Raw genomic sequence first — 15,462 nt, forward strand, 5'->3', positions numbered from 1 at the left:
TCCGTGTGTTGATAGAGACACTGAAGACAGGAGTTGGTTCATAGGTGTTTACTAAGCAAAGTCTGGAGGGGTACTAACAGATATAACACAATATACAGGCTTATATAGCCCGAGTGGCCATTACCGGCATTACAGCACACATGGGGCTCTTAAAGGCACATACACTACATACAATGTATTGCTATTTGGAATCATTTTGGGTTCCACCAATCTATTTCTTTGCTGTATTGTATCTTGTAGTATAATATTCACCATGAGCTGCAACAAACAGAATAACAATGCTCATTTAAAAATAAAAAGGGCCTCTTTATTCCATTAACTAATGGCAGTTTCCTACTTTCTGATCATAAGAATAGCAAAAATATACAGATGATGATGAAAAAGGCAATGGCCATTCATGTCAATAGAGGCTATTCAAAATGTGGTTCTGGGTGCGATTCAGCAGGAGATACTGTACATAAACATTAAGGCCCTGAAATTAAACAATGAGCTAAAAGCATATGAATGTATTATGTGTTTGTTTAAATTCTTCTGCACTATTTTAGCAAACAAAGTAAATACTCTAATGCCTTAGCTAAGATAGTAGAGAGATGTTTATAAGGATGGTCCCAAGATGGTCAATGTATTGCGGTTTCACTTTATTTCCATTATTTATTATTTTACACACTGCCTCTCTCTTCCCAACAATTCTCCTTCACGCACATGTGATTTATCTCCAAATATCTTTATATTATTTGCCCCAAAGAAGTTGGAATCATGCTTGAACATTATAAACAGCAATATATGGAAAATATATTGTATACTTTTGTCTCCGTGCCAGTTTTAGATGTACAACAGCACGGGAAAATGATGAGTTATAAATAATAACTACATAGCCAACCTCTTAACCACTTATTAAATAATACATTTGTTAAAATGCCTTGGCAGAAGTACATAAACAGAGTGTTAAAAGTGACTCATTGCATGTATTGCAGAGTGTGAGTAAAATCTTAGCTTAGTCAATTTGAAAAAAAGTAATTAGACAAAATTTAAAGTAGAGAAACATGAGGTAATACATTTTGGAGCAAAGCATAAGGAGATGACATGTACACTAAAGGATTTGAAAAGCAGACAGACTTGGGGGTTCAAATAGCAAATCTTTAAAAGTGTGAAAACAGGCTGATAAAGCTGTAAAAAATTGATGGGATCCAAGATTATTAAATAAAAACCAAAGCAATAGAGCAACGTTGAACTTAACCTGTGGTTAGGCCACAGTTAAAATATTGGGGGGAATTTTAACCTCCAAGGACGGGTAGGTTGAGGGCGAGTGGGAGAGAAAAAATTTTAAAATCTGAAACCCGCCCACTTTTGGTTTTAACGGGGGCGGGCGACCAATCCGCTTCGGTCAGGAGGCGGGTCGGTCAGTTAAATCTTTTAAGGAGGCTACATTCCTCCTGTGTAACTGGATTTTTATTTTTAACCCATGGAGGCCAGGTTTCCTAGGCAGGTCAGGGAAACCTGGCAGGTAAAAGGAGGCGAGAAAGGCTGGCTCCATGAAGCAAGTGCATTTACAGCACTGCTTGTGGGCCAGGAGGAGCAGGAGTCCTTCCCCCGAGCCCCCCTAAGCTAACTTCTTTACACATCCACAATTGAACGCTACGATGTCCAACTCCCCACCGCACCCCCAACAATCTCCGACTCCCCCCACTCCCCGTGATGTCCGACTCACCCCCCCTGTGATCTCCGACATCCCCCACCCCCTCCACAATCTCAGCCATCGCCCTGCAATATCCGACTTCCCCCACCACCCCCACAATCTCAGACATCCCCCCCTCCACCGTGATCTCCGAGTCTACTCCTGCGATCTCCAACTCCCTCCACCGATCTCCAACATCCCCCAGACCCCCACCCGTGATCTCCGACTCCCCCCCCCCAAATCTCTGAGTCTCCTCAAGCGATCTCCGACTTAGCTGGCAACCGTTCCCTGACTGCTTTCCTGCCCGACAGGCAGCCAGCCTGTCAATCTGATTGGCTGTCTGGCGAGAAACCTATTGAGAAAATTTAAAAGACATGCTGCAGTTAAATTCTGCAGGACATCCAGGAAACCTATACTTCCGGATTTCCCTTCTGAAAATCCTCGCCCCTGCTCTCTTCACATATCGGGGCCATTGCGTCTAGTTTGGGGTGCTTTACTTTAACAAAGATGTCAAGGCCTTAGAGAACTACGGAAAAGACCTACAAAGATGATACCAGGAACAAGAGACTTTGTTGTGGAGAGACTAGAAAAACTGGGATTCATTTCCCTTGAACAGAGAAAGTTAAGAGATCTGATAAATATGTCAAAATGACGAGGGGCTTTGATACGTTAAATAGGGAAAAACCATTTCTACTGGTTGGAGTTGATAACTGGAGTGCATAAGTTTAAGATCATCATCAGAAGAACAAAGGGAGAAGTTATGAGTTTATTTTTTTAAAACACAGAGGGTTGTTTGGAAGGAAAGTGGATAAATCGCTGAAAAAACGAAAGGGTCCGGGGAAAGGGACCTTTTCCAAAGAGTCAGAATAGGCGCCATTGACCTTTTCTGCCTTCTATGATTCTATTATGGGCTGGATTTTCATTCAGAAGTTGGGACTACAACTTTCGGATTGTAGTCCTGCCTCCATCAAGATATGGCCAATCCACGCGATTTTCACTTGATTGACCTTGTTGAGCCCGCCACAGGCCAATTAAGGGCCACTCGGCAACAGGTGACGTCACAGACTGAAATTTCATCTGTCAAGACGTGTTGACAGATGAAATAACAGTGTTTCACAGCTGCTTGAAGCTGTCAAACATTGACAGTCTTACTTCTAACCTGAGTCCTTCTACGCAGACTCAGTTAGAAATCTCGCCGGCACTGAAAGCTGCAGGCTGTCACTTTTGACAGATCGCAGCCATTCTGCTTTCTGTGCCGGCTGAATGATGGACTCCTGAAGCCTAGAGGAAGGAAGGCTGTAAAGGTAAGTACAGGTAATTTAAACTTTAGACACACCAAACACACTTACCTTTGCACTCATGCACCCATCACTCACCCGAACACTGACATCTCGACCCCTCCAAGTCCTTCAACCCGACGGCCCGACTCGTCTAACCTGGCGTGGTTTGGAGTCGTCGGGAATCCCACACAACCTTCAAAATAGGGATTAGGCTAAAAACTGCCTGTTAACTGGCAGTTAATTGGCACTAATCCCTTCGCGCCTCGGGTCGGCGGGTCCCAGTGCAGAGCGGGTACCCGCCTCCTTTGAAACTTACATGGAAGCGGGTTTTGGGCGGGATGGTGTCGGGACCCCCGAATTCGGGATTTTAGCCTCCCGCACGCCTAAAAGCCCACCTCACGGCACACTGAAAATCAACCCCTATGACTCCACTGTAATAATGATCTAGTGTCACAATGTTGTAAAATATTTGCTCTACCCAGTCATATTGTGGATTGGCACAATGGAAAAATAAACTAACGACAGAACAGTAAAGAAATGGCAAATACAGCTTAGTTTGAAAAGGCTGCGCTCAGTGTTAAAATGAGTGGGTAGATATAAGCTTAGAAATTCAATGGCTTCCCACCTAATTCTCAAGTGCAAAACAGGTGCCTAAGCATCCAATATAGCGTACGCACTCATTACACACCAGAAGCGCAACATCCGCCATATTGGTAAAGGCAGGAAAAGAGGTGTCCTGGGCCCACACCTAAAACAGGCATTAGCCCCTTTGCATATGCAAATAGGGGGCCTCATGGCAGTTTGAGCCCCCCTTTGTAAAATTGGGCTACCCTGAATGCAGCTGGTGCTGGATGAGTTCAGGAAAATGTGGTCTACATGTGGCCTCACCAGTGGTGCATAAAGGACCGCTGGAGGCTGCCACCAAAAAGGTACATTAAAAAAAAATGCTCACCCGAATGTGCAAAATTAATGGGACTAAAAGTCGATAAATCCCAAGGACCGGATGACCTACATCCAAGGGTTTTGAAAGAGGTGGCCATTGGAATAGTGGATGCTTTGGTTGTCATCTTCCAAAGTTCCATAGATTCTGGAACAGTTCCTGCAGATTGGAGGATAGCAAATGTAACCCCGCTATTTAAGAAAGGAGGGAGAGAGAAAACGGGGAACTACAGACCTGTTAGCCTCACATCAGTAGTTGGGAAAATGCTGGAATCTATTATAAAGGATGCAATAACTGGGCACTTAGAAACTAATAGTAAGATTGGGCAGAATCAACATGGGTTTGTGAAAGGAAAATCCTGTTTAACAAACCTATTGGAGTTCTTTGAGGATGTAACTAGTGGAGTAGACAAAGGGGAACCAGTAGATGTGGTGTATTTGGATTTTCAGAAGGCCTTCGATAAGGTCCCACACAAGAGGTTGGTGAACAAAATTAGGGCACATGGAATTGGGGGTAATATACTAGCATGGATTGAGAATTGGTTAACAGACAGAAAACAAAGAGTAGGGATAAACGGGTCTTTTTCAGGATGGCAGGCTGTGACTAGCGGGGTACCGCAAGGATCGGTGCTTGGGCCCCAGCTATTCACAATCTATATCAATGATTTGGATGAGGGGACTAAATGTAACATTTCCAAATTTGCTGATGATACAAAGCTAGGTGGCAGTGTCAGTTGTGAAGAGGATGTGAAGAGGCTTCAAGGGGATCTCGACAGGCTCAGTGGGTGGGCGAGAACATGGCAGATGGAATATAATGTGGATAAATGTGAAATTATCCACTTTGGTAGAAAAAACAGAAAGGCAGAGTATTTCCCAAATCGTGAAAGATTGGGGAATGCAGATGCTCAAAGGGACCTGGGTGTCCTTGTACATGAGTCACTGAAATTGAATGTGCAGGTGCAGCAAGCCATTAGGAAGGCAAATGGTATGCTGGCCTTCATTACAAGAGGATTTGAGTACAGGAGTAAAGAAGTATTACTCCAATTATATAGGGCCTTGGTGAGACCACACCTGGAGTACTGTGTACAATTTTGGTCTCCTTACCTAAGGAAGGATATACTTGCCATAGAGGGAGTGCAACGAAGGTTCACGAGATTGATTCCTGGGATGGCGGGAGAAGAGATTGAGTAAACTAGGCCTGTATTCTCCTGAATTCAGAAGAATGAGAGGGAATCTCATTGAAGCATACAAAATTATTACAGGGCTTGATAGGGTGGATGCTGGGAGAATGTTTCCCTTGGCTGGGGAGTCTAGAACCAGGGACCACAGCCTCAGGATAAAGGGTAGGCCATTCAGGACTGAGGTGAGAAGAAATTTCTTCACACAGAGGGTGGTGTAACTTTGGAATTCTCTACCCCAGAGGGCTGTGGAGGCTCAGTCATTGGATATATTCAAAACAGAAGTCGATAGATTTCATAGAATCATAGAAAGTTACAGCATGGAAGGAGGCCATTTCGGCTCATTGTGTCCGCGCTGGCCAACAAAGGGCTATGCAGCCTAATCCCACTTCCCAGCTCTTGGTCCGTAGTCCTGCAGGTTACAGCATCCCAAGTGCACATCCAAGTACTTTCTAAATGTGGTTAGGGTTAAATTTCTGACTAGTAAGGGCATCAAGGGATATGGCGATAGGGCCGGTGAATGGTGTTGAGGCAGAAGATCAGCCATGATCTCATTGAATGGCGGACCAGGCTCGAAGGGCCAAATGGCCTACTCCTGCTCCTATTTCTTATGTTCTTATGAGCCGAGAGGATCAGGAGTGCCATAGACCAGTGCTGGCCTCCTCCCAATCACACCTTCCCGGCCAGCGTGAACCAATTTCTAGGCCATAAAGCCTAGGATGTTACTCCAACTCTTAAATGTGTCAGAGCATCATGGTAATGCACTCTCAGCCATCATCTATTCTACATAATTTAAGTTCTCTAACAAAAATGTGCAATGCAAGTAGATTTGAATTAATTTTCCATTAAGAATAATAATGCATTTCTGTTTACATAGAGAGTGAAGGGGCCCATATAATGTGGCTGCTAATGAACTCAAATCTTTATTTTGGATTATGAAAACTTGACTTCAACTTTAAGACATTACTCTTTCAGTTGAGCATGTCTTGCCAAGAAATGCAATATGTAAGAATGACTTTCCCGCTCAAATGCTTTCCATTTGTTCATTAAATTGCCATATGTGCACTGCTAGAAGAAAAAGTTTGATCAACAGTTTAAAAATACCATGTAAAACTAGCAACCTCGGAACTCTTAAAACCATGAATTTAAATTGTACAGGAATGGCTAAACCAAAAGGCATGGAGTCAAAACTTGTATCAACAGTGCGGTAAGTGAATTTGGAGCAGTGCTACTTCTTCACGCCAATTACTGCATAACATCTTGGGGACTTCAGGGGATCAAACAGCTGTACTAGTGCTGACCAAACTAGGTTTCCCTGCAAAAGATAGATGTTTTAGAAATCTTTCAAATAGTCCATTAAAAAAAGGCTTCAATAAAACACATGCCATCTTACATTGAATACATGTGTGTTTCTGCATTTATAGTCTTCTATTTAATGATAAAATCAGATTGTAATTACAGTATTTACCATGTGTAAATAATTTATTGTAACTAATACAGGTAATTCACTGCAATTAAGGTACTGTAATTTCACGATGTTATTCTATTTATACCCCATCACTGTAAAGTATATCTCTCAATAGGATTATATACTGTCTTCTGTCTAATAGCTGTATTTTAAATGCCAGTTTTTTTTGATTGAGCAATAAACAAATGTAACTATCAAATATAAAGCACATCTGTTAGACATACGTTTTAATGAATGCAAAGTTATATAGATCGATTTAAAGATACAAAGCATTTTCTGAAAATCTCTGGAATTACATTATGGGCATGACATCTTTGGCAAAATGAAGTACCCCATAAAGACCCCCAGCGAGAGAGAGAGAGATTTACCTGTTCCTTGAGGTAGCAAAGCCGGTCCAAAAGTATCAAACCCTCTATACAAGGGGCTAAGGCTACCTTCAGCTGAAAGAAAGATGCATAAAACAGTTCTAATTGTCTGCTTAAGTAGTTTATAAGTGTCAGGCCCTCAGATACCTCAGCTGAATGATGTATTCAATAGTTTTAATTTTTAATCTATTTAAACAGCTGCCCCTAATTGTACTTAATAGAAAGTATTTTTCACCGAGGTTCATGACTTTCACTCAGATGGTATAGATTCTTATGTCAATATAATATTCTGAAATTCCATGGTATTTTAGCATCAACCAGGCCTTAGTAAAAGTTAATTAAGTATACTATACATAAATATGCCAACACATTATATGAGAAAATGACCTCTTCCTTTTCCTTGCTCTAATTAACACAATTCTGGAATATACAGGACACAATATGTTTTACCAAGAGACACAGTGTGCTCTTTGTTGGACTCCTTAGACTTGCTGCCAACAAAATTGCTGAGAGGCACTACAGCATAGCTGTTAAAGTGTTCCCTTCACGCTATTAATGGAGTTCTAAGAATGCCTGAGCACCAATATTTGTTATTAGGACTGTTTTCAGATGGACACCCAGAAATGTATTATTGTTTGTTACTCTGTCCATCAGGCTGTGCCGGCACACAACTTCAAGGACAGGAACTGGGCATCAGAAGTTCTGACAGAACCCATGGTTTGTTCACCAATGCTGCAAGCCTCAGCATGGGGTAGAGGTTAACTTCTTATATAGCAGCAAACAATTAACAAAACCAAATATTACAGACATTTTCATCCCTAAAATGTGTAATAACCAAACTTTTTTTTATTAAAACGGGTGTAAATCTTACACCTTCTACTTAACTATGAATTTGGTTAAAAAAAACTCCTAAAGTCAGAGAACCGAATGATGTCATTAAGCCAGACTATACTGTAAAAGATCTAAAGCAAGTCAAACTGAAATTTTATTATCTCTCTAATTACAAGTGCATCCAGCGATATTACAGGGTTTAAGACATCCATTTGTATGTGTAATGAGTAGGTTTCTCAGAAGCATCTCGATCAAAGTGTCTGTACAGCGATAATTGTCACAGCAGTTGCAAATTTAGCTCAATTATCTGTTTCTGTACCCATTTACATTCTTAGTGAATTTAAAAATAAACTTTTTGTTGAATTTTTTTTTTTGTTTTGGTTAAGGTGAGGGGTGTCAGTGCTGGAGGATGAAACACTTTCTTAACTTTCCCACTTTTGGCACCCAATGTCAGCATCAAGCACTCTCACATCTGGCACACCTTGGCACTAGAGCACCAATATGATTTTTCTTCTTTTCCTCAGACACTGCCCTGTCGTCTCTTAGAATGGGATTTCCATTTTAGGCCAAATTACAACTTTGTGCCGTGGACCCATGCTCAATATTGACTAGATTGCGTCGGTCCAAATTCATTTGACTTATGACCCTTACAGCCATCAAAGAGAGCAGGCTTTCATCCCAACAGTCCAAGCTGATTCAAACCCAGAGACCAGTGATGAAAGGATAGCGTCTCCTTTGAATGGGTGGTTGAGATTCCTTGTTGAAGAAAAGCCAACTGCTGCACTCAATTATTCAGCAGATATGAAATACCCTCCTACCCTGTGCTTGATGGTTCTTGAGCAGGACACTTTTCATTTACTGTATTTAGTTTATTGCAGATTTGGTCCTAAGAATCTATACAATGTTACAAAACTATTGCTATTACAACAAACTTTTGTTTTGGCTGCACTGTCAGGCTAACAGTGTTAGCAGCAGTGATTCCGGAGGAATGAGCACATTTCCTTTGTTTCACATGTGCAAAATCTTCTTATGTCTATTCCCCAAAGCTTACCAGGTTAAATGCTTCCAACTCTTTCATTCGGGGCATGTATCTGTCATAATAACCTTGTATTAAACTGTCTGACATCTGAAAAATGGAAAAAAAAAAGGCACACATCTAAGTCCAATTATAACCATGTGATCGACTGGAATTGTTCCAGCTAATGTCATAAACATACCTGTCAAAGTACAATTGTTACAATATGTAGCTGGTGTACCCCATACAGATAATAATACATAGCTTTGGCTAAAAGCTCATTACTTATGCAATTTGATTTGGTAGAGGTCAAGTAAGCCTTTGCAGACATGCCTTCCTTCCTATGGTGCCAGGTCTGCCACATTTAGTCAAGTAAGACACAACAGAATATGGTTAATGTCAACTTATATTTAGAGGGCATTACCTTCGTGAAAAATCTTTAGTTAATGCTTGGGCAGGTAAAAAGCTAGACAATCTCTTGTCGCTTTCCTCAAATTATTGCACTGACATTCACTTCTTTAGTCGAGATTTATTTCATAGCATTCAGTATTTGTAAATAAATCAAAAAACACTTTATGCCAGTATAAATGGTGCTAGTTTTGTAATATTTCTACTTCAGGAATAATTATCCAGAACATCTTATTACCACAAAATGACCCCAGCACATTTAGCAGAAGCTTTTCAGCATAATGCTTGCCAGCAATAACTAGTGACTGAGAGAATATTTGACAGTTTCAAAACAGTTTAAACTTTATAATTTTATAGGTCTTCTGTAGAAGACAAACACAATATAAAATGCATATATAAAGACTCCATGCAAAAAACAGAGGTAGAAAAAGAAGGAAACAGTAAATAACTTAGATGAGTCTCCATAGGTTTGAGTATGGTCGCTGTGCTACCAAATGAAAACCCTTGGTTTATTCTGTAAGGCATCAAAGTTTCATTCTTTTCTCAAGTCATTTATGGAGAGATGTTTCAGTCTGAAGGTGGGTAAGCTGAGGAGAACAGTGTGGACCAGCAGAAAGAAAAGACAGAGGGGGAAAATTGGGGTGCTTTGCGCCTCCCTTTAGCGCCCTAGAAACTAGCGCCCGGGCGCAGCGTCACCCACACCTCCCGTGAAATTAAGCGGGAGGTTAGCGGTGGCGCTAACCGGTAGCGCCCCGCGACGCCTCCAGCGATGACATCATCACCGTGCGTAGAGCCCCGCTCGCGCCCCGGCCGCGATCTTCGGGAGCGCCCCCTGACTTACTGCCGGACGCTATGTCCAACAGGGTCAGGGGGGCATACCTGTAGCCGGGGAGGCGCAATTTAAAAGGTGAGGTGCGTGGCCGCCATTTTTGTTGCTGGCCGCCTGCCAGCACCTGACTGCGCTCCCATCCCCGGCCTCCTGACCCGCCCCCCCCCCCGTGGAGTGCCGGCTGCGCTCCAAGAGCCCGGCACTTCTCTTGAGTACCGGGCTCTTTTGCCGGCACGCCCAATCCCCGGGGGGGGGGGGGCCAGCTGGCTGCGCAAGGCCCCTCCCCTTTAAGGCGGCCTGCAATACCGCGGCGCAATGTGCCGCAGCGACATATTGACTCGCAGTGCCCCAAGAGGGATGCGGGGCACTTCCAGTAGCACCTCGCTTCTCTCTTGGGGCGCAACCACTCAATTTCCGGCGCAGGGGTGCTAATTTTTCCGGGGCGCAACTCAATTTTTAGCCCAGACTCTTTTACAAGTATGATTCTGCCAAACTACAGAATATTGAAATTTTCTTGGTTATCTTTTAGGGTCAGGTTATACCACCAAATTGATTCCAAAACCACTTTGCAAAACTGGCAGTATAACTTGGGTGCAGTTGCCAAACTGGCAGCACTTCACATTCTGACAAGTGGTGTAAGGCTACATCAAGGAGGTAATCTCACACCATTGTGCATCCTGGGGAATGCAGCTATTCTGTAGAGTCCCTGGCTCTGTGCCTCTGCTGCCTGAGGGTGAAGCCCAAGTGGAGGAATTAGGCTGCTCTCTGAAAGAGGGTGTCTGATAGCAGCATGTGCATAGCACGAAAGCTGACTGGTTAAACTTGAGGTCATCCAAAACTCTGCTCCAGTGTCCTAACTCACACCAAGCCCCGTTCACCCATCACCTCTGTGTGCGCTGACCAACATTGGCTCCCGGTTAAGCAAAGCCTCGATTTTAAAATTCTCATCCTTGTTTTCAAATCCCTCCATGGCCTCACCCGCCCCCCCGACCTCTGTAATCTCCTCCAGCCCCACAACCCCCCTCCCCCCCCCCCCGAGATATCTGCGGTCCTGTAATTCTGGCCTCTTGAGCATCCTGATTTTAATCGCTCCACCACTGGTGGATGTGGCTTCAGCTGCCAAGGCCCTAAGCTCTGGAATTCCCTCCCTAAACCTCTCTGCCTCCTTTAAGATGCTCCTTAAAACCTACCTCTCTACCCTAATATCTCCTTATGTGGCTCGGTGTCAAATTTTGTCTTGTAATGCTCTTGTGAAGTGCCATAGAACGTTTAGCTATGTTAAACGCGCTATATAATTGCAAGTTGTTGTTGTTGTTGTTGTTTGGCTAATGTTGTTCAGATGCCCTGTGGCAGTCTGGAAGGATACGAAGCTGCAAACATTGAGATTTGCTGTCATTTTAACTGCCACGGATGGAGCAACTGTGGCAGCTGAAAATCTTCGTGATGAGGTTGGCAGAGATGTCCAATGGCATCCTGGGATAGGTGCAGCCATTGGATGCACAGTTCCTCGGAGAGGTCCTCGTAGGACTGGTGCAGTACCTGGTGGGCTGCTGTCTTCAATCATGGTGCCTGATTCACCTGGCTTGGACATGCTGTGGCTGCTGCAACTCCTCCTCCATTTTGATGGCATTGAGTTGTATGCCCATGGGGAAAGGTATCCCTTGTCCGAAGTTGATTTGAGTGTGGGTTTGGAGGTGGAGATAGTCGGGGATCCCAAAGTTTTTTTTACTGGGAAGAGAGAACAGCACTATGGTAAAATTAAGTACAGGTGTTAGTGATCAGAAAATGTGAAGGAATGGGTTAAAAAAAAGTTCATCAGGAGCTTGCAATCAGTAAGTGAAGTCGATGCCCTCTTCAGCTCACCAACCCCTCAATGACACTTGTCTGAAGTGATAGAGGTAGCTGTTAGACCATCTTTTGGGGGTTGTAAAATTACAGGATGTCGTAAAGCAAGGAAGCTTCTGTGTACTTCAACAGCGCAGCTATTCAAATGTGCACCGAGGGACTTTGACAGACTTACGGTTTGCAGTTAAAAATATCAAGGAAACTTGTGTTTAGCACATTTGCATAAATGCACCCAAATGCGCTAAAATGCAAATTTCCTTGATCTTTTCACTGAATAACGGTGTAACAATGGCGTAATTGTTGAAGATAGTGAAGGAATTCAGGGCCTATCTCTTTGTTTGTGTGCAACTTTTTTTCCCTCTTTGTTTTATATTTCTGTCTAACTCTTAAATCTCTCCTCGACAGGCCACCCATAAATGTTCTTTAGCTGATGGATTCAATATTTATCAATATGTATCTCTTGCGTTTCTTAAGGCTGGGGAGTGCAGCAAGAAGCAATATATAGTGTATTTATAGAAGGATTAAGTAAGAAGAGGCCGTCAGAGAGGTGCTACAGGTGAGTAGGTGGAACTGAGGCTCAGGCCAGGAGGAGCTGAGGTGGAAGTTATGGGCAAGAGGAAGCAGGAGGTTGGAGCACACGGGGACTGGGAATAATCAGTGAGATTTCAGTCTGGGGCATGAGAAGACTTGAGATGTAGGAGTACCCGTAGAATGGGATGTCCTCTAGTAAACAAGGAATACTTAATCTCAGCCCCCAGAGAGTGGATCTCTGGGGCAAAATCTATTGGACAGTTTTCCAACAGTACTTCAGTCATTTTATAACTAAGTTTAACTATTGGTAATGACTTGTTTTTTTTATATTATAACCTTAATTTTTTGATGTATATAGTCGACTGGCTGAGGAAACAGTATGGCCACGCATAGAAGTTTGAAAAAATGTTTTGAGTGATTTGATTGTTTTGCTTTGTGGCAGTTGCTGGTTTCTGATTGGCAGCTTTGAAAATATTTGAGTAACTTGATTAGTTGGTGTTTTTTCATGTGGAGGGTGTTGATTCATGCTGGGTAACATTTCCTACCGGTCTGTATTTCTACAAATCTGTGTGGTTAACTTAACAGATAATGGTTATTTCGGCCAATCAAATGCAAGAGCGACAGGTCTGTTGGATATGTTATAATTTGAAGTGTGAGGAACAATTGCAACAAACTATGCATACACGCTAGACTCAAGACTTTAAATGATGTAGACACATGTACATTTTAAATGTTATTGTCCTTCCACAAATAGCTAGTTATTAGAGGACCTCCAGGTCATATTGTAAAATTTCCCCCATTTCAAGTTATTTTGTGTGAGATGAACAATCCATCCTGTTAATTTGTAGCTTTCTGAAAAACCCAGTATTCAGAATCACAAATTGATTGCATTACTTCCTAAACAAATCCTTGCTGATACATGAAGTAGCACAGTGCAAGAGGTTGAGCTGCAACTACTCTATAAATAATCAGTTGGTTTGTTGGTGCTTGGGAGAGGAGGTATAAAAATAACGAGAACTGCCAACTGTTGGAATACGAGGCCTGGGTCCTTTTGTTCTGTTCGGTCGTAACGTTATCATGCTCAGTTCTTGGCTTAATTATGTTCCACCGAACATGTTAAACAATAAACAGATTTTGAAGGATTCTAAAAAAAAAAAACCCAATAACTTGGAGAACAGGAACAAAAAGAAAATATTACTAAATTTAGAGCAATGGAAGAGATTTTAAAATGTTTCGGCCTTTCCCATTGAGTGAGATCAGATTCAATCTGACAGGGTTTAGATTTAAGTGAGTAAGCTCATTAATATTAAGGAATCTAATATACACAGACACATTAGTCTTCAAGAGGCCATTTAAAGGGTACAGTTGAAGGAAAACAACCTTTGGAATTAGCCAGGATCTCAAACTTAAGATCATCGACCCTGTAACCAGTAATCTTGCGAATTCTTTAAACATCTTGTATAATATGACAGACAAAATCAGAAGGTGTAAACAAGAGGATGTTGTCAACATATCAGAAGATCTTACGTTGTTTGTCTCTAATCTCGACATATCCTGGTGAGCATTAGTAGCTGTTATTTGTGCTTTTACAGCAATCCTTGCAGCTCAATCTTTAGTTTGAGAACAAAGGTCAAAGACAGATCTTGCACATCTCTGGCATTCTAACACCGTACCTGCATCAATGACGGTCTCTCCCAAAGTGTCAATCCAACTTCAAACTTTATTTAGAAAGCCAAACTTCCAGCACCCAAAACAGACAAGTCCACTCCACTTTGCCAAATACGTTTTTACCATTAACTGAAACAACAGATACTGGTGTCATTTATTCTCTGCATGATAAAAGTACCATAAATGTAAACCTCACTTTATCAGTAGGGTATCTGGCCAGAAAAGAATTAGACTGATTAGGGACTAGAGTAACCCAGTCGAAGATGATTTTGGAATCAATATTGAGGAGTAAAGCACCTTGAGGCATTTTACTACGATAAAGGTGCTACATAAATGCAAGTCGTTGTTGTTGAGTGACATGTGGCTAAAACTGAACCTTTTTTAAAAAAAAGAGTAAAAAATAGCTTGATTCAATATATCCGGTAGGTAGCCTTTGCCGCTGGCTTCATTAGAAGTCTGTAACAAGAGAGGTTCAGAGGAAGGTGCCAATTTTTTCTTTAAATAAAATCCAGATGAGCATCATTCTGAGCTAGGAGCTTTGTGTGATGGAAGTATATTAATAGCATTTTCTATTTGTTGAGGAATAATTGGTTTCTCCAGCTCTTCCATTGCCGTTGATGCGGGTTTGGGTAATTTCAGTAGTTTGAAATAAAAAAACTCAATCGGCATCAGAACATCCACTCATTCATTTATAAAATACCACAGAAAAGTTTTTTTTAAATGCTATTAATATGATTTGGATTTGTAGTTAAATTATTAAGGAGTCTGCCAAAATCTATCTATATATATATATAAAAGGATATGTCTCTCTGTCTGTCTCTCTGTCCGGCTATACAATCAAAGTTATAGAGTGTACCTACACATATGTTATATCAAAAGAAAGCTCATCATTAGGGGACTCTTGTAGGCGTATTTACTTTTTGCTCGGACAAAAATTGTGCCGACGGTCGGACAAAAGTTGTGCCGGCGGTATCCAAAAAACGTTCAAATTCTGCTCATTATCCGCTCATTTGCATCGAGTGGGGGCGGGTTCATTGTGTGTGCGGGCGGGCCATCCTACAGTTGAGTGACGTGATGATTGACCAATCCTACAGTTCAGTGACCTGACGGTTGACCAATCGGTGTGTGTGTGGGCGGGCCTTATCATTCTGAACCGAGGTGACTGGCTGCCATCTTGATTCCAAACTGTTCATTTCTTTTTCCCACTTTCTGTATGTTTCTTTTCAAATCTACATTTCCAGCAAAAAAAAGTTGCTTTTAAAACACAAATTGTTTTTAAAAAAAATTAATTAATTTGTAAATCTTTTCTCTAACATCTAAAATTTTCCTACCTTTCACCGTTTTTCCAGGCTTGTAAGCCTGGGCCTCTGTTGCCCAGCCACGCCCGAGCTAGGCACCTCCCGTCGCGCTCAACAAACGGCTTACGATCG

At 42.1% G+C, this 15,462-nt stretch overlaps 1 protein-coding gene across 2 annotated transcripts; it reads right to left on the minus strand.

Annotated features, from left to right (window-relative positions):
- Window positions 1–1,901: 1,901 nt before the first annotated feature.
- LOC147106304 (putative methyltransferase-like protein 25) lies at window positions 1,902–15,250 on the minus strand. Of its 2 annotated transcripts, XR_015081424.1 has the most exons (5): window positions 14,038–15,250; window positions 11,528–11,716; window positions 8,788–8,862; window positions 6,909–6,980; window positions 1,902–6,387 (listed from the first exon to the last, which is right to left on the minus strand). XR_015081424.1 is itself a non-coding variant. In XM_086009295.1 (4 exons), the coding sequence occupies exons 2-4, from the start codon at window positions 8,860–8,862 to the stop codon at window positions 6,301–6,303; spliced, it is 234 nt and encodes a 77-aa protein (XP_085865421.1). In that variant the 5' UTR covers window positions 11,528–15,231; the 3' UTR covers window positions 1,902–6,300. The 2 variants fall into 2 exon arrangements, 1 of the variants encoding a protein (XP_085865421.1); XM_086009295.1 differs by having other exon boundaries at window positions 11,528–15,231.
- Between the last annotated feature and the right edge of the window lie 212 nt (window positions 15,251–15,462).

This window comes from Somniosus microcephalus, chromosome 16 (genome assembly GCF_052327205.1).
Source record: "Somniosus microcephalus isolate GS21.2 chromosome 16, FLI_Smic_1.0, whole genome shotgun sequence".
NCBI lineage: Eukaryota > Metazoa > Chordata > Chondrichthyes > Squaliformes > Somniosidae > Somniosus > Somniosus microcephalus.